Source organism: Mustela nivalis (assembly GCF_964662115.1).
Source record: "Mustela nivalis genome assembly, chromosome: 11".
Taxonomy (NCBI): Eukaryota; Metazoa; Chordata; class Mammalia; order Carnivora; family Mustelidae; genus Mustela; species Mustela nivalis.
This window is the reverse complement of record NC_139030.1, coordinates 10,866,427-10,885,941: the sequence shown is the minus strand read 5'-3', so window position 1 is coordinate 10,885,941 and position 19,515 is coordinate 10,866,427. Positions and strand designations below refer to the sequence as shown.

The window sequence follows — 19,515 nt, the reverse complement described above, 5'->3', positions numbered from 1 at the left end:
ATGCGGGAAAAGAACAGCGTCCTGGAACAGAAGAAAGTAAAATTTCACAGGGGGTGGTGAGCGACAGTGTGGACAGGTGATTCAGGGAAGGCCAAAATCATTCTGTAAGGCTTTCACCAAAGGCATATGGCTCATTTACAAGGGTGAGGAGCATTACTCAGGCATCTCTGTCATGGACGAGGAATTCAAGAGTAGGAGGGGAGAAAATGGAGGAGGAAGGGTCCGATTTACCATGAACAATGAAGCAAAGGAATGCCTTTGATTAAGCACCAGGGTAGAGGTCACTCTTTTAGCAGGAAAAGGAGTGCTACCAGGAGGTTACTCTTCCTCTCTGAAAACGTGCCATGAATTTCTGATGCTTGGGCCCAGCCTCAAGGCCACAGGCCTATGCTTATTGTGGCCTGAACTGCAGGTAAGTGACTACAGTATAAAGCACAGTTTTCATCTCTGTACAAAGAAATCCAAGTAAACTAAAGACGCTAAAAATTAATTTTAAGATTTAAGAAGAGGGACTTTCGATTGTGGTTTTTTTCCCAATTTCATTTTTAAAAAAAATCAAATGTATACACCTATTCAACCCTGAACCAGGTTATAAAGACTCCACAAAACCCATTCTAAGAAAGTTACAATAACTTTGCATCTGCCTGGTTTACCAATCCTGCTCATTCCGAAGGTCACTGGGTAGATACGTTCTCACTAAGTGGGCATCGGGTCAGATGGGACATCATACATAAGTAGTCGCATGCACCATGGTCAGGTTATGGCAGGGAGGGGGAAGCTGGGAGCAGCTTCTGTGCGCATGCACATCATGGGAGGCGGACCAGTGAAAGCCTCCTCATCTCAGAGCTACATTCATTCATGCTGAAGAAAGGGTCTGGCAGTTCTAGCACTGGGGGTAAATCAATTAGATAGTGTACAGTTTCCTAAAGGAAATGAAACAATAATTGGTGCTCAGTCTCCCACATGGGACTCTAACCGTGGGAGGCAGCATGGAGAGCAGTGAAACGTACACAGACTTCAAAAAACTCTCCAGGCTTCAAAAATCCTGGCAACGTTTCTTAGTTTAGACAAGTTACTGAACTTCTCTGAGCCTGTTTCTCATCTGTACCATGAAGATTATTCATACAACTTTTATTTGTGTGTTCAGAAGATGTTTTTAAAATGCTCATTTGGTGCCAGGCCCTGAGCTTGGGTGCTGACAACTCAGAGAACAAGACAGTCTCATCCCTCCTCTCAGAGCTGCCAGCCAGGCTGCATGGAGAACCTCTGGAAAGCAAACTCCTAGAAGCTCCACAGGTCCAGAGAAGGCATTCCTGGGGGAAATCTGTGCATCCTGAAAAATGATGCTGGCAAACTTAGAGGATAAGTGAGGTCTGATGAGTCAAGTGTATTCCCATGGGAAGGAACAACGCATCTGAAGACCACGAACCAAAAAGGCCAGCATTTAACTTAGACTGGTGCCCCTATGCATGTTGGTACCCCACCGTGCCTACCAGGAACTGGTCATCGTTAATGTAACTGTAATAATAACCCTAAACTTCTATGCAGTAGAAAGTTGGAGAAAAGCAGGGCATTTAAATTATTTCTGGAATGCCTGGATCGTGCAGTCAGATGAGCATCTGACTCTTGGTTTCAGCTCAGGTCATGATGTCAGGGTCATGGCATGGAGCCCTAAGCCAGGCTCCACACTCAGCCTGCAGTCCGCTTGAGGCTCTCTCTCCCTCTCCGTCTCTCTCTGCCCCTCCTTGCTGTGCTCACTCACAATTAAAGATCTTTAAAATAAATAAATTGTTACTTATTTCCCATAAAAGTTACTCAAAAGGTACAGCGCAGATGTTTAAGTGAATATCCTAGACTTAAATTTTTACTATCGCTTAGGAAAGTTCTAAGCAACTCTAAGGGCTGTGAACAGTCTGTATGTTGGTGATGAATGCTGAAAGGGAACTTCTATGAATCAACAACTAGTATTTCAACACTTTAATTTCTGAGTGTCACAGTAACAAAAATCACAGTGTAATCTTTTCACTGATTAAACATTCTTTTCTCCTCTCAACCAGTTACTTACTTCACTTGTGAACTTGCCCTAAAAGGGCAATAAATGTAATAAATGTCAGATACCAGATTCTACACCTTGCACTCTCAACGGAAATGTCATTTTAATGATTGCTGTGCCAATCGTGACCCAATTCTTTATGACCACACGAAGGCACAAAAGTGAGTCAGCTGGAAAAATTCACAGCCAAATTTGGAAAAGTTTCTCATAACAATGTGACTGCCCCAAGAGCTACCTGCCTCTTGTGCAATAATCCTTCAAATCAACCATCCCCTGCTGTAATGACTCAATTCTCAAGAATCCAAAGGAGAGAGGCAAAAGTATGATTATACTTCTGCACAAGAAGGCAGAGAAATAAGACAGTTGAGAATAAATACTCACATTCTAATCTTATTCTCAATACCAACCCCATGTCTACTCCAAGATACAAACCCACTTGAACCAAACCCACACACAAATCAAAATTCTAAGTTGAAACGTCCAAAACTATAATCATCTCCCTACCCTCAAAACCTGCCAGCCTCCAAGTCTCCTCCTTCTGCTAGTCCTATCACCACCCACCCAGTGAGTCAAGCCAAAATACGGAATTCTTCTCAGCTTTTCCGACACCCTCACCATCTCCTGCAGTGTCCTCCCCACCCACCACCCAAATAATCACCAAGTGCGGCCAGGGCTGCCTCCAACTGTCTCTCATCGTACTCCCTCTCTGGTCCCACTGAGGCTGTCCCAATTCAAGTCTTCCTCACCTCTTAGGCAGACTGCTGTTACCAAAATAGTCCTCTATAACTGGTTCTCTTTGCCTCCAATTTTATCTTTTAATAAATGGCATTAAGTATTTTAAATACACAGAACATTAAAAACATAATAAAAGCAATTAATTCTACTGCCCAGATAAATTATGTAATCTTTTCAGAGAACAAAATTAACACATGCATAAGCATGGTTAAATAACTCAAATATCACCAGGAGAAAGCGAAATAAGAACAAAAAGCTTCCTTTTTCAACCCCTTTACTCATTTCTGGTTTTTTGTTTATAATTGGGACTATGTCAGAGTTGAAGAAAAGAGAGGTCACAATACCCTACCTTCAATCTTCCTATTATTAACACCTAACATTAGTGTATTTATTATAACTAGTGAATCAATACTGATATACTATTATTAACCCAAACCCATAATTTATTCCAAGTTCCTTACTGTTTTCCTACTGTCCTTTATCTGTACCACAATCCTACCTACCTTAGTCATCATTTGTCCCTAAGTGCCTCTAGGTTATCACAGTTTCCATGACCTTCCTTATTTTACATGACCTTGACAGGTTTTTGTTTTTTAGATTTTATTTTACTTGAGAGAGAACACACTGTGGGGGGGGGGGGGGGGGACGACCCAAGAGTGTACAAGTACAAGCAGGGGGCAGGGTCAGAGAGGGAGGGAGAAGCAGACTCGCACTAAGCAGGAAGCCCGATGTGGGGCTCCATCTCAGGACCCTGAAATCATGACCTGAGCCAAAATCAGATGATTAACTGATTGAGCCACCCAGGTGTCACGAACATAACAATTTTGAGCTGTACTAATTCTGCAGTTTATAGCATATCCTTCAAATTGGGATAAACTGAGGCTTTGCTCATATTTAGACAGCTTAGCTTATGGGTTTTAGGGAGGAAGACCACAGAGGTAAAATGCCATTCTCTCAACAAGACTGTTGATGTTGACCCTGATCACCAGGCCGAGGCGGTGCTGGCCAGGTTTCTCCACTGTAAAGTTCTTCTCCCCGGCCCCACCCCCCCACCCCCATCCATGCTGTACTCTCTGGAACGAAGTCACTGTGCACATCACACACAGAGTGGGACATTAGGTTGCCTCTGGGGTAGAGTAGTTACATAAATGATCTGGAGCAATTCTGCAGTGATTTCTCTCTTCTCCTCCATTTACATATTTATTCAATCATTCATCGTTATCAGTATGGACTCATCAATATTTATTTTATACTGTGGGTTACAATCCAATACCACCTTATTTCATTGCTTGATGTTCCAGCTGTGGCCAATGGAAATCGCTCAGTTGACTCCTAGGTCATTCTGTCGTAAGCCCGTCATCATTTTCCTTTACCTTTGGAGTACTTTCTTACTTTCTGGCGCTCCAACATGCAACAGAGGCCTATCCTGCACCGTCTCGTCTCTGCTCCGGCCCTGGAATCGGCCATTTTCCCAGAGAGCCCTAGTGCTCGTGGAAACCAAGATCTGGGCACTGGGTAGCAGTTGCTTTGCCTTTGTTTGTTTGTTTGTTTTTGTTTTTGTTTTTAAGATTTTCTTTCTTTATTTGACAGAGAGAGAGCGCACAGGCAGGCAGAGAGAGTGGTAGGCAGAGGAAGAGAGAGGGAGAAGCAGGCTCCCCACTGAGGAGACAGATCGATGCAGGACTCAATCCCAGGACCCCAAAACCAGGACCTGAGCCAAAGGCAGAAGCTTAACTGTCTGAGCCACCCAGGTGCCCCATGGGTAGCAGTTTGTTTTTGTTTTTGTTTTTAAGATTTTATTTATTTGACAGAGAGAGATCACAAGTAGGCAGAGAGGCAGGCAGAGACAGAGAGAGGAGGAAGCATGCTCCCTGCTGAGCAGAGATCCCAGGACCCTGAGATCATGACCTGAGCCAAATGCAGCAGCTTAAATCGAGCCACCCAGGCGCCCTAGCAGTTTCTTTTTAAGGGATATAATTCTCTATCTGATTCTGCATCCTGTTCTTCTTAAGAGAGTTTCCATATCTGTGCAAAAAGATCAATCATATCATTTTTTAAAAAGATTTTATTTACTTATTTGACAGAGATCACAAGTAGGCAGAGAGGCAGACAGAGGGAGAAGGAGAAGCACTCTCCCTGCTGAACAGAGAGCCCAATGCGGGGCTGGATCCCAGGACCCTGAGATCATGACGTGAGCCCAAGGCAGAGGCTTAACCCATTGAGCCACCCAGGCGCCCCCAATCATATCACTTTAAACCTAAGTCCAACTCCTACCTCCCATCATATCAGCAGATGCTACCACAGTGAACTGTGTCCCTCTATCACACAAATCAGTATCTATGGACAAGGTCCTGTGCCAAATTATCTACATACACTGTCTCACTTTCTCCTCCCAGTGGTGCAGGAACTGTCATCCCCACTCACACAGGAGGAAATCGAGGCTGACCAATAGGGAGCCTGCCCTGGGTAGCAGTGCTCCTTTGGGCACAGCACCAACACTCAGTCTGAAGGGTTCCCATGTCCACAAGCTGACTCATGCCTGCCTCAAAGTCATTGTGCATTTCCAATACAGTCACCTAGGCCAGCAGTCCTCAAAACCACTTAGGACTGGGGACACTTTTTGATGATTCACACTAGTTTGCATCAAAGAACTACAAGGGAAAACTTGTCAATTTCTCACAGATCTATATTTTTTTCATTTACAGGACTATCCTTTACCCTAAATTACATCTTATTTTTCTTTACTGGTGCTAAAGTCCTGGTTTTATTAAATGCCAAGAGATAAAAGGAGTTGGTTTAAATCTTGTTATATTTTAGTCTTTCTCCCTGCAACCCAATTTTAAAAATTTAACTCTAAGTAGTCAGAGGCCTACAGTCAAGATCTTGGGTTTCTCAGCTCTCCATATGAGGCACTTGTCCATCCTTTCCTGCACTCCTCCCACCCCACACACACATCCACAGGCAATACCAAAGTGCTTTGAAAAATAAACTCATCATGTTCATAGTATAATTCCAACTCTTGGAATTACCTCCTTCAGCCCCTCGCTGGGCAAACAACTGACTGGGAATATCCTATTTCGAGGGCATCTAAAACTTGTAGGGCCTGTTTTAATGTCTCCTTGAATGCTTTCATTTTTAAATCACTCCCAAAAACAACTACTAAAAATAGCCCAATTTGAGGATCAAAAAAAACAAAAAAACAACCCAGACCCAAGGGCTTATCCTAGCACTGAGCTTGCCAGGAGGAGGGCTGGTCTAAGAAGGCAAAATCTGGGCTCTGTGCTCGGTCCAGCCATCAAGCCAATTACAGCAAACCTGAAACCCCCTATGTCCATGTCAGAAAACTACTATGCCTAATACTCCTTAAGGAACTGCTGTGAAAAGTCATAAAAATAACAAAAAACCTTCAGGAAAGTGCTCTGGAAATATTAAAATACTCGATATACCATTGTGGTTAAATGGCTGGTTTTCTATTTTGCAGGTTGCTCATGGGCCCTTTATTCATTGTGGACCAACAGAGGAAGATTCAAACAAGCCATTGCTCCAAGAAGCAGCTTGTAATCCTTGTTTCCTACTGTATTTGCAGTTCCTTAGGATAAAAGGTACCAATGCTTAGGAGTCTGCATTTCAGGTAACAGTGGCTAACAAGGTAGGCAACTTGAAAGGAAATTCCCAAGCAAAAGGACAGTCTACTTTAAACCCTGATCCACAGGCTTTGACATGGACACAGTCAACTCCCACAATTACTTTGCCCTATTTAAAAAAAAAAAAAAAAAAAAGTCAAAATATAACAACGTAAGACAAATGCCACTTGTAAGAAACACACTTTTAAATCCTCAAATGAAGGGATCTGAAAAAGGTCACTTCAGAACATGAATTATTTAGCTCTCCTCCCCAGGTATTGATTTCCCACAATGGCTTAACCTGAATACAGAGTACTGTAATGAGAGATGAAATAAAAAAGAGCACCAGCACTATATACCTCCAATTCTCAATTTTAAAATATCACAAGCAGAAATGCGGCTTCTTCCAACATGACCATTTGCAGCAAACTTAACCCAAGTTATCTTAAGATAGACAGACCAGGCAAATCCGCTACAAAATAAACCCGAACAAATGAGCTGGATGTTTGCCAGCTTCCCCGAGTGGGAGGCAGAGGAACACTTGTTATCCCGCACAATGTTACTCTGTGTAATACCTGTTTCAGTTGAAGGGTTGGGAAATGATCCTTCAGAGACAACAAATTAAAAGCTTGCCAGGAAGGGGAAGAAGCCACACAGGTTGTCTGTATCACATCTATTGCACTTTCTTCAAATACAAACCTGTTCACAGCGGGGAGGGGTTCTTTCAAGATCATTTCAGTACTAGCAAAACCCGTGTCAAAGCTCCATGCAAAGATGGAAGGCTAATCGGTAAGACTTTGGCAAAACAATTCTTTTGTAATTTTTCAGTTCCATTTCTTCGTTTTTAAAATGCCAGTCCACAGGGAAGGAAAAATTTTACACAGTGATTTTCCAGACAGAAGCAGCATCCCTATACTGCTATGAGTTACATGCATTTTCTATCCACTGCCGAAAAATCTTGGAAATTTCTGGCCAGCAGATTCCTTTGGAGACAGCTTATACTCAATAACAAATGTCTTGTAATTGCAAAATAATTTATTTTCATAACCCCACATACTGTGAATACAAAAGCTGCAGGGAAAAATTTAAAGCACAAGAAACAAGATGAAACACAGCTAATGTCACTTCTTGTGCCTATCTCCTCTTTCTCCTTAGTTGTTGAAGGTCAACATTAATGTTAATGCATCTATACATCTCACAGTTTTTTCCCAGCCCCCATGGAAATACTCCTAGCAATTCTTTTCTTAAGTTTCATTCACAATTTTTAGTTATCAAAGCAACGATAAAATATCTTAAATATGTTACTTATTTCCTAGCAAACCAGCAATAATTACAAATGCATTTCAAAATAAATTAGAATAGCCTACCTTTCCCAGTAGTCATGACTGTCCGCGATTTTGGTACAATACAAACACTGCTCTGAAAGCTGCACCTACTCACAGCAACTTAAGCATCAGCCAACTCCCCACCCACACGCCTTCTTCAGTGTGATCTGCACCAATGGCAACTGCCTCCCTCTTCCAAAATAAAAGCCTGGACTATATATAAGTAATTATTTTAAAAAGGGGATTGAGTGGGACGTGAACCTTCTCCCTCTGGAAAAGAGCCTTCTTTAATACTGGTATTAAAAACAGTTTTAACTGACTGATTTTTCCCCTTGAAAAAACAGGGAAGAACATTCCTAACATAAACCTTAAGTAAGAATAATGTCAAAAAAGCAAGCTCAGTTCCACACAGAGGATGAAGCTATCAGCTGCAGCTTGACCTACTTAAAACTGGTGTCAGAAGCAGTCTCTCCCAGGCTACTTCAGGTGGTCTTGTCCTTAGGACAGCAAATAATCTAACATAATTATCCCTGGACCTGTGACTATGGAAACACTTTCCTAAGATACCAAACCAGAACTGCAGACCTTGTAATATACACAGTCTAATAAACAAGCAGGCGAGGGGATGGGAGCCCATGACCAGCACCTGATCCACTTATTCACAATCACTGTTTTTAGGCTACACAGATAATAACGACTTGACTCTTAACAAAGACGACACTCAATTTACCTTTAAATGAATGCTTTGTCCCAGCTACACTGGGCAGTAATTCAAACCTTACCTAATAACACTGGTCTAGTCACTTTCAGATTTACACAGTATTTCTCATTTCTAATAACTCAGAAATGACATCTAACATTTTCAAATTACACAATTTTTTTAGTAGAAAAACATAAGGCAGAATGCAATTTGGCAGGAAAATGATGCTCTAGATACAGGCATGTATTAGTTGATAATTTTATAATTATGTTATTTAGTTTATAGTTTTGTCAGCAATCAGTATTTTCTTTTTCCTTAGCTACAGGATTTTTATGGAATTTTCACAGATTTAACCAGGATGAAACTTTCATTCTTTCTTCATAAACATGTTAGCTTTGCTCAAGAAACTCGAAAGCATGCACATTTTTAACCAAATTAATGTCCATGGGCTTCACTTCAATCAAATCTAATTAAAGATCATTAAGTGGCCGCAGATAAAGGACACTGACTAGTCTGTAATTATTGGCTCTTTCATGCTGAAAATCCAATTCTCCTGGGAGCATAAGCACATCTGCATGATTAAGAGAAAGACTTACATAGAAAATAATTTGCTTTTTGAAACCCATGGAAGGCAAAACTGTAATTTTTGCTTCAAGGGGTTTGCTAATTATATGCAGATGGAAAAAAAGAAAAAAAAATCTATAAAACAACATATTTTTAACTCCCATATTCTTGCCATTCAAAGCTGAAAGGCCTTTGGGTAACCTAGCAACAACAACAAAAAAAATCCTACAAAGATGAAGTGCTCTGTTACAGATAGGACACTCCTTTCCAATTGCTACTCAGCTGCTTTTCCATTACTGTTTTTTAGTCACAATTGTGCACTTAAAAAATATTAAGCCCATGAGTTACATAAACATAGTCAATTACACATCTTAGAACAACCTAAATTTGAATATGTCAAGAAACAGACCCTGCGATAAAACTCATTTCTTCCCTACAAGTATTGCTATTACATTAATAGCTTCTTTCAACTTAGCTTAAACCCAGAGCTTTTCTTACTCAAATGAAGGTTACCATTCATAAGTAACAACAAAAAAAGTAACAAATTTCATAAAAATTAAAAACTTTTAAATACCAACCAAGTAAAAAAAAGATAACCCATGGAACAGAGAAAAATATTTGCAAATCATATATCCATTAAGAGTCTGATGTCCAGAAGATATAAAGAATTCTTACAGTCCAACAACAAAAAGACAAACACCAATTTAAAAATGGACAAAGAACAGCAATCAACAGGGAAAAAAAGTAAAAGGCATCCAAATTGCTAAGGAAGAAGTAAAACTGTCACTAACTGCAAATGATGTGATACTAAACACAGAAAACTCTGAAGACTCTCCTCCCCCCTAAAAAAGTTATTAGAACTTATAAATGAATCCAGTAAAGGTTGCAGGATACAAAATCAGAATACAGTAATCTATTGCACTTCTATACACCAAAAAAAAAGTAATAGAAAATAAAATTAAGAAAACAATTCCATTTACAATTGTACCAAAAAGAAAAAAAAAAAAACCCTAAAAATAATTAGCTTATAGAGACGAGGACCTGTACTCTGAAAACTAAAACACTGATAAGAGAAACTGAAGATGATATAATCAAATGAAAAGATATATCATGCTCATTCATGGACTGGAAGAATTAATATTGTTAAAATGTCCATATTACCCAAAGCCATCTATAAATTCAATGCAACTCCTGTCAAAATACCAGTAGACTTTTTCACAAAACTGTAAGAACCCTAAAAATTTGTATGGAGCAACAAAAGACTGTAAACTGCAGAACTAACCAGGAAAAAAAGCAGAACAAAGCCAGAGGTATCACAATTCCAGATTTCAAGATATAATATAAAGATATGCAAGTCAAAACAGTATGGTACCAACACAAAAACTGACATATAGATCAATGGAACAAACAGAGAGCCTAGAAATAAGCCAATGTTTATATAGTTAATTAATCTATGACAAAGGAAGCAAGACTATATAATGGGAAAAAGACGGTCTTTTCAATAAACAATGTCGGTTCTGAAACTAGTATTACACTGTATGTTAACTAACTATAACTTAAATAAAAACTTGAAACTACAGGGGATGCCTAAGTGGTTCAGTCCGTCTGCCTTTGGCTCAGGTCATGATCTCAGGGCCCTGGATTCTCCTCCCATCACCTGTGCTCTCTGACTCTCTTTGTCAAATAAATAAAATCTTTAAAAACAACAACAACAAAACTTCAAACTACAAAATAAATGTTTGTTGGGAAAACTGGAGAGCTACATGCAAAAGAATTAAACTGAACCACTTTTTTACACTATACACAAAAATAAACTCAAAATGAATTAAGGACCTAAATGTGAGACCTGAAACTATAAAACTCTTAAAAGAAAACACAGGTAGTAATTTCCTGGACATCAACCTTAGCAACATTTTCACAGATTACAAGAGGAACAAAAGCAAAAATAAACTATCAGTACTACATCAAAATAGAAAACTTTTGTAGAGCAAAGGAAACCATCAACAAAACAAAAAGGCAGTCTACTGAATGGGAGAAGATATCTACAAATGCTTTATCCAATACAAAATTAATATCCAACATACATAGATAATTTTTACAATTAAACACCAAAACACCAAACAATCGAGTTAAAACATGGGCAGGAATCTGAATAGACATTTTACCAAAGACATATAGATGCCAAGAGACACATGAGAAGATACTCAACATCACTGATCATCAGGGAAACTCAAATCAAAACCATAATTAGATAGCACCTTACACCTGTCATATGGATAGAATCAAAAGAATAAGAAATAACAAGTGCTGGCAAATATGTAGAGAAGGAACCCTTGTGCACTGTTCATGGGAATGTAAATTTGTGCAGCCACTGTGGAAAATAATTTGGAGGTTCCTCAAAAAAATTAAAAATAACCATATTACCCTAGTAATTCCATTCCTGGGTATTTACCAAGACAAAACAAAAACACTAATTCAAAAAGATATATGCACCCCTATGTTTACTGTAGCATTACTTAAAATAGCCAAGATATGAAAGCAACCCAAGTGTTGAATGGGTAAAGAAGATGGTGGGTATGTGTGGGTGTGCATGTGGGGAGGGTATATGGGGGTGGGTGTGTGGGGGTGTCTACTCTGCCATAAAAAAGAATGAGAGCTGGGCACCTGGGTGGCTCAGTCAGTTAAGTGTCTGCCTTCAGCTCAGGTCAAGATCCCAAGGCCTTGGGATTGAGCCCCATGTCAGGCTCCTTGCTCAGTGTGGGGTCTGTTTCCTCCCTCTGCCTCGGCCCCTCCCCCCACTCATGCTCCCTCTCTTTCTCTCTCTCAAGTAAGTAAAATCTTAACAAAAATGAGATCTTATCATTTGTAACAACGTGAATGGACTTAAAGGGTATTATGTTAAGTGAAACAAATCAGAAAGACAAATACCGTATGATTTTACTTACATGTGTAATTTTAAAAACAAAACAAATGAATGAATGAACACAGAAACAAAGAGAGGAAACAGACTCATACAGGGAACAAACTGATGGTTGCCAGAGGAGCAGGGAGTAGGAAAATGGCCAATAGGTGAAGGGGAATGGAAGGTTCAGGCTCCCAGTTACGAAATGAATAAATCATGGGGATGAAGGGTGCAGCATAAGGAATACAGTCAATGGTACTGTAAGAGTGCTGTATGGTGACAGATGGTGGTGGCACTCTACAACATCAGAGTTGTGGAATCACTATGCTGTGGACCTGAAATTAATGTAACATTGTGTGCCAATTTATAAATAAATTTATAAATAAATAAATAACACTTCAATTTATACTTCGATTTATAAATAAATAAATAACACAAACAACCTTTAAAAAAAAAAAGGACAAAGGAACTCAACAGACATTTTTCCAAAGAGGATTTACAAATGGCCAACAGGCACATGAAAAAATGCTCAACATCACTAGTCATCAGGGAAATGCAAATCAAAACTGTAAAGACAATACTTCACACCCACCAGGAGGACTATAATCAAAGAAACAGACAATAACAAGTATTGACGTAAATATGAACAAATTACAACTTTCATACATTGTCGTTGAGAATGTAAAATGGTGCAGCCACTTGGAAAACAAGGTGCCAGCTAGGCAAAGGTTAAATACAGAGTTACCACAGGAGCCAACATTCTATTGCAAGGTATATACATGGGAGAAATGAAAACATCTCCACATAAAAACTTTCAAATATTCATGGTACCACTGTTCACAAGATTTAAAAAGCAGAAACTCAAATGTCTATGAACTGATGAGTGGGTAAACATAAGGTGGTATATCCATACAACGGTGAAATATTATTCAGCTATAAAAAGGAATGAAGTTCTAATACATGCTATCCCATGGGTGAATCCTGAAAACATTACGCTAAGTGAAAGAAGCCATACAGAAAAAGCCATATGTTGTGTGATTCCATTTATATAAAATGTCCTGAATAGGCAAATCCCTTGAAACAGAAAGTAAGTTGCCACGGACTGGGAGGAGAAGGAAATTGGGAGTGCTAATGATCACAGGTATTCTTTGGGGGTGATAAAAATATTCGGGAATTAAATAATTGCACAATTCTATGAATACACACACACACAAATTATACACTTTAAAAAAAGTAAATTTTTGGTATAGACTTATCTCAATATTTAAAATACACTGATAATTTCCCCCCAAAAAATAATCCAACACTGACTTCTAATAAAAATTTAGATAAAAAGGAATAGATGAGAACTACCTCACATTTTGCTAAAGAAGATCTACAAAAAACGTACAATTAACATCACACTTAGTTGTGAAAGACCTAAGACTGGGAACCAGAGGGCTACTCCCACCACCTCTAATTATGTAGAAGAGGAAATTCTAGCCAGTGCAATAAGGCAAGAAAAGAAGTAGGGGCGCCTGGGTGGCCCAGTGGGTTAAGCCTCTGCCTTCGGCTCAGGTCAAGATCTCAGGGTCCTGGGATCAAGCCCTGCATCGGGCTCTCTGCTCAGCAGGGAGCCTTCCTCCCTTCCTCTCTCTGCCTGCCTCTCTGCCTACTTGGGATCTCTCTCTGTAACAAATAAGTAAATAAAATCTTTTTAAAAAGTAAGTAATACATAAATCTGAGAGAGATAAAACTACTCCTAGTTGCAGATGATTTGTCTATGCAGAAAATGCCAAGAAACCTACAACAACTCCAGGAACTAACGGGAAATTTCAGAAAGATCACAGTGTACCTATATAAGCAGCAAACTGAAGACGGTAGAGCGTGGAGAGCTGAGAAGTAGAGCAGTCAGTGGTCTGACGTGCAGGGTTCAAAAACTGGGAGTCAGTGAACCAAAAAAACACAAAAATTAGAGGAGGGTTTTATTATTTTCCAAATGCAGTTTCTCTATGCTATCTAAATGTTCACTGACTTGAGCAAAGCAGATTAGGTGGTTTTCTTTTGACAGCTGCTGGACATCTTACCAGTCTCTCAAAGTAAGCATAGAGAGACCAAACTTATCTGGATTAAGAATTCTAAAATCTTGGGGTGCCTGGGTGGCTCAGCGGTTTAAAGAACTCTAAAATCTTAATACATACTCTTTTACGTGATTCTGTTTTGGTTCCAACAATTAAAAAGTAATACTACATACGGACAGCAAAAAGCTGAAATTTTAAAGGCCTCCAGTAATTCTTAATTCAAGATTTCCTTGCCATCTGCTATTTTTAACACAGATGCCTGAAAGAACTGTCTTCATTCTCAATCCTACCCCTTTACCACATACACATACATATATGGATATGCAGGGACAATATTTACAACACATGGAAAATTTAGAATGAAATGTTGTTGTGACACACCCAAAGCCACAGGATTTTAGTGCTCTTGAGTGAATCATGTGTGTCGTGTTCATTAAAACTCATAGAGTATACAAAGGCTCTACTGGGTAAGGCCTCCAGCATGGGTGTGTTTCTCCTCCCTAGTGCCAGTATTATAATGAGATTCTGTTTCACAGTTATGATTTATAACACAGGCTATTAAAGCACAAACTCACTTTTCAGCCACCACCACTACCTCTTTACCTAGTACTTTTTATCATGGTACCAACAAGTACCAAGGTTTAAACTGGGAAACCACACCAATTACACAAATTCACACACAGAATTAAAAGCTCACGTCTGGCAACTCGCTGGGCAGCCCTGCCCATGTACGCCATTAACACCGCTCACCACAGGAGCGTAAGTCCCCCATGGCCAGGATTCTGGTTCTAACTCTACCAGGAATGCACTGGAAAGCACATACAAAAGCATGTATACAAGTAGGGGGCACCTGGCTGGCTCAGGCACTAGAGTGTGTTACTCGATCTCAAGCTTTTAAGATCGAATTCCATGTTCATGTTGGATACAGACATGATTTAAAAATAAAATCTTAGGGGCACCTGGGTCGCTCAGTGGGTTAAAGCCTCTACCTTCAGCTCAGGTCATGATCCCAGGGTCCTGGGATCGAGCCCCACATCGGGCTCTCTGCTCTCTCTCTCTCTGCCTGCCTCTCTGCCTACTTGTAATCTCTGTCAGATAAATAAATAAATGAACAATCTTTAAAAAAAAATAATAATAAAATCCTTTTAAAAAAAAAGTAGGAGGCAATGTACAGAAGTTATGCCATGATAAAATTATATACAAATTATACAGTGACAGACCAATGGTTTTTAAGTGAGTATGAAAAAATGAACACTGATTTACTGGTAATAGCAGAATTACTCTAAATACTCTTTTTCTGCCCTTTTAGTATTGTTTTTATAAACAAATGGAAGAAAAATAAGGGGGGATTAGTGAAAGCATGTGTAGAACTCTTTAATCAGTCTCTAAGAAACATAATATACAGACAAATTCCTTAGTGGTAATGACAGGTACACAGCAGAGGAGGACTTAAGGATCTACATCCTGTTCCCTGCTCGGTCCCTATGTAGTAGCAGCGACATTCCCCCAAGTGACAACCTTTTATTATGACTTCAAGTTTTCCAAAATTTGACAGCTATGCTGTGATCTAAGATCCCTAGCAATTCAGAAATTGCTATGATGCAATGAGGTATCCAAAAGTTAGAAAAAGGGGTGCCTGGGTGGCTCAGTGGGTTAAGCCTCTGACTTCGGCTCAGTTCATGATCTCAGAAACCTGGGATCGAGCCCTGCATTAGGGGAGCGGGGTGGAGGGGAGGGTCTCAGCAGGAAGCCTGCTTCCCCTTCTCTCTCTGCCTGCCTCTCTGCCTCCTTGTGATCTCTGTCAAATAAATAAAATCTTAAAGAAAAACAAAAACAAAAAAACAAAGTTAGAAAAAGTTCTTGGTGGCAACTGCTTTGTGAGGACTTTACTCATACATTCATTCACACTTATGCATCAAATTCACTTGCCTTTTCTTCACCTTCTGGAATCACAAGAAATAACCACTTGTCCTCAACCATCATCACAAAGTACAGTAAAAGAAATATAAGTACCAGAAACATTAAGTCACAATTCAAGTCTCAGCCACTATTCTGTTTATTTATTTGACAATATTTACTGCATACCTATACCACATACCAGGGACTCTTGAGGCACTCAGGATAAAGAAGGGAATAATACAATGTCCTCACACCCATGAACAAACAAACTATTTTGCAGTGATACGCAGTAAGAAGAACATTAAACAGAATGTAGGCACAGAGTTCCCTCAGAACATCGGACATGCTATCCTGGCTGGCCTTGGTAATACGGTGTGTGTGCAGCTGAGGTCTCGGTGGAATGAGAAGGAGGAGGAGGGCCACAGAGACCCCCGAGGACAAATGTTTCAAGCAGAAAGAATCGTAAGCGCTGAGGCCCTGAAGCAGAAGCTTGGAATGTTCAAAATTAGCAAGGAGGTCAACAGGACGGGACCCAAGAGAACTCTGGGGAAGAACACCAGATGACATGAGAATGGTGGTCAGCATCAGAGCATGTGCAGGGCCTGGTGGGCCAGGATGAGCCATTGAGCCGCAATCTCCATGTGATGAAAACCCCGGGAGGATTCTGAACCAGGGATTAACATCATAGCAGTTATATCCGAAAAGGACTACTTGAGGGGAGCCTAGCTGGTGCAGTGGACAGAACATGAGACTCAATCCCAGGGTCGTGAGTTCAAGTTCCACATTGGGTGTGGAACCTACTTAAAAATTTTTTTTACTTAAGAGTAATAAAAAAGGAAGGACTATTCTGATTGTTGTATGAAAAACAGCCTGTAGGTGCTTGGGAAGAACAACAGCAAGGACGCTGGTCAGAAGGACACTGTGAGAGCACAGGTAAAAGACTACAAGGACTTGCACTAGGAGCAGAGCGGCAGCTATAGTCAGAATCGCCCAGGACTCCAAGCTCCTGAGTTCAGTGTGCGCTCCAAAAGAAGGCTGGCAACACCACCACAGTTTCTAGCCTGGGAAAGTGGGTACATGGAGGTAAGACTTCAGACCTAGACACTGTCCTCAAGATATCAAATTCAGCTGTTCAGACCTAGCATATTACTGACCTAAAACTGAAAAGGCAAAAATAGAAAGACTGCTTTTTCTACTTACCGTTTGCTGACTGTATCATGTTTCCAGATTTTTGGACTTCATCAAATTTTGTAAAAATTACATTCAACCTGTAGGGAAAAAAATATATACTTGTATATATAGAAACTATTAACTGTCACCATTTACAGCCAATTATGTTAAAAACACTAATATGAAGTTGAGTCACACCCCCCACAAAAAATCAAGGATACAGGGGCGCCTGGGTGGCTCAGTGGGTTAAGCCACTGCCTTTGGCTCAGGTCATGATCTCAGGGTCCTGGGATCGAGTCCCGCATCAGGCTCTCTGCTCAACAGGGAGCCTGCTTCCTTCTCTCTCTCTCTCTCTCTCTCTGCTTGCCTCTCTGCCTACTTGTGATCTCTCTCTGTCAAATAAATAAAATCTTTAAAAAAAAAAAAATCAAGGATACAAACCCACCTAATAACAAAAACAGTAACTACATTAATAACATTAATAACATCCAACAATAATCGAGCACTTATTATAGACTAAGCACTGGCTTAGGACTCTCTCTGAAAAATCTCAATCCTTACAATAGCCATATGCGAGATTATTATCATCTCCATTTCACAGATGAGGAAACCAGAAAACTTACTCTGGCTAACATGGTGAGTTCAGGTGGAGAAGGCAGCTCTGAGAATAAGAATCCAGAGCTCATGATCTCAGGCACTGTATTAAATGGACGGACCGCTCTACACAAAATGTATACATTATGAAAAGCATATGTTTCTCCTATTTCTGTCTAAGCACAGACTGGTGATCACTTAGAATAAAGATCTTCAGAATCCACTGACATTACAAAATAAAGGCTTTCCTGTGACTTATGCTTAATTAAAAAAATGCTCTAAATAATTTCTCCAGAAACAAGCACTGTGACTAGATTCTTTAGCTGAAAAAAATCTACATTTATTTTCTGTTAATGGATCAATGTCACCTTGACACTGAAATTGAAACAAAACTCCTTAACCAGTCAAAACATTCCATCCTAGTGACACCAGTAATGAGAGAAAAACTGGGAGTAGGATGGGGTGCAGCGGTGCTAATCTTGCCTGGTAGAAGTCAAGAAAAAAACGAGGCTTTCTGAAGCAAAACACAGACACGCTGGAGTAAGAGTGAAGGATGAGAGTCCAAAGCAATGTACTTCTGCGTTCAGACCCACACCACCCATTTCCAGGACCAGACTAAAAATTTTAGTACTTGCTTACAAGCTGTCCTGTCAGACAAGCTGTAATTAGTTCAAACATGTTTGTCTTTTCTTCACAACTACAACGGACTCTCCTTCGGGATAGGGATGGGAACTATATACTTCTGGTGTTCTGTATTCATCAAATACCATGTCATGCAGGAGCATTACATCCCTGCGTGAATCCTGTTCCTGTCCTCACTATGGAAACTAGGTACATCCTGGCCTCCATTCATCCATAGTTCATTCACTGAGTCCAGCACCGAGCTGGCCAGAGGATAAGTGTGTAACGTTCTTAACTTCTAAAGCTTCTACTTCATTCTTTTCTTCTTAGAATGTCACATTCTAAGTAAGAGGGGAGCCAAAATTACACATCAGCAAGGGGACATAAAGTGAGGGGGATAAAGGAGCCTGAAATACTGCCTTCCCCCCATTCCCATTCCATGGCAGATATCAATCTTTTTTGCCCATCTTTCCATCTAAAGCCCAGATGGAGCCTCAAAATCCTTCTCAAAGCCACTGCAGGCAGCCACTATCAATGAATCAAAGTTGGCACTGAATTACAAAAATCCTCTTTGTCATCTCAGGACCAGATAGGAGTAAAACTCACTTTCAAATCCAGAGGTTACTAAAAGATCTGGAAAAAATGCCCCAGAATCAATTTCTTATGATGTTTCCATCACCTTCCCTCTTAAAAGCACCAAAGATCTCCAGTGGCTTACAAAGCATGTGAATAATGTCACTACACAGGTTGCCAGGGCATATGCCCTGACCAATTTCCCACTTTATTGTGTCACAACTACACCCTCTGATGTGAGCAGGCCTGCAAGTTTGCAAGTTAGGAACAAGGCAGCCCTCCCACCTTAATTGTTCCTAAAATTCCTGCAAGAGGCAAGAATTTCACCCACTGTTGGTTAGAGTAGTCACCATTCTCAGTGGCCACTGTGGGAGAGTCTGCAGATGCTCTCGCTGTGGCAAGGTCTCCTCACTGGGGCCACATTACCCACACCTACAACAAGCTACCCACAAGCTGGCCCAAACAACTAGGTATGAGAATGCACAAAAGATTAGTACTTTTGGTACTGCACTTGAATTCAGAATTTCCTCAGGCAGGTGTGCCTCGCCCTCTACTCATACTTCTGTCTCACTAGCTGCCTCATTCTCTGCTCAGCGATGTCTATACAGGGGATCCCTAAGAAGCTTACCACCTCAGGAGGCCAGTTAGCTGGCTTCAGGACAGTCTAACACTAACAAAGAATTCCTGAGGAGTGGC

General features: G+C 40.3%; 1 protein-coding gene across 9 annotated transcripts in view; it reads right to left on the bottom strand.

The window, feature by feature from the left end:
- The window catches only part of CLASP1 (cytoplasmic linker associated protein 1), a 263,959-nt gene that overhangs the window by 131,818 nt on the left and 112,626 nt on the right, over positions 1–19,515 (bottom strand). For all 9 annotated transcript variants that reach the window (XM_082689813.1, XM_082689808.1, XM_082689815.1 and 6 more), the window contains exon 8: positions 17,062–17,129. In XM_082689813.1, the coding sequence (XP_082545939.1) occupies positions 17,062–17,129 (68 nt within the window). The remainder of the gene's footprint in view (positions 1–17,061; positions 17,130–19,515) is intronic.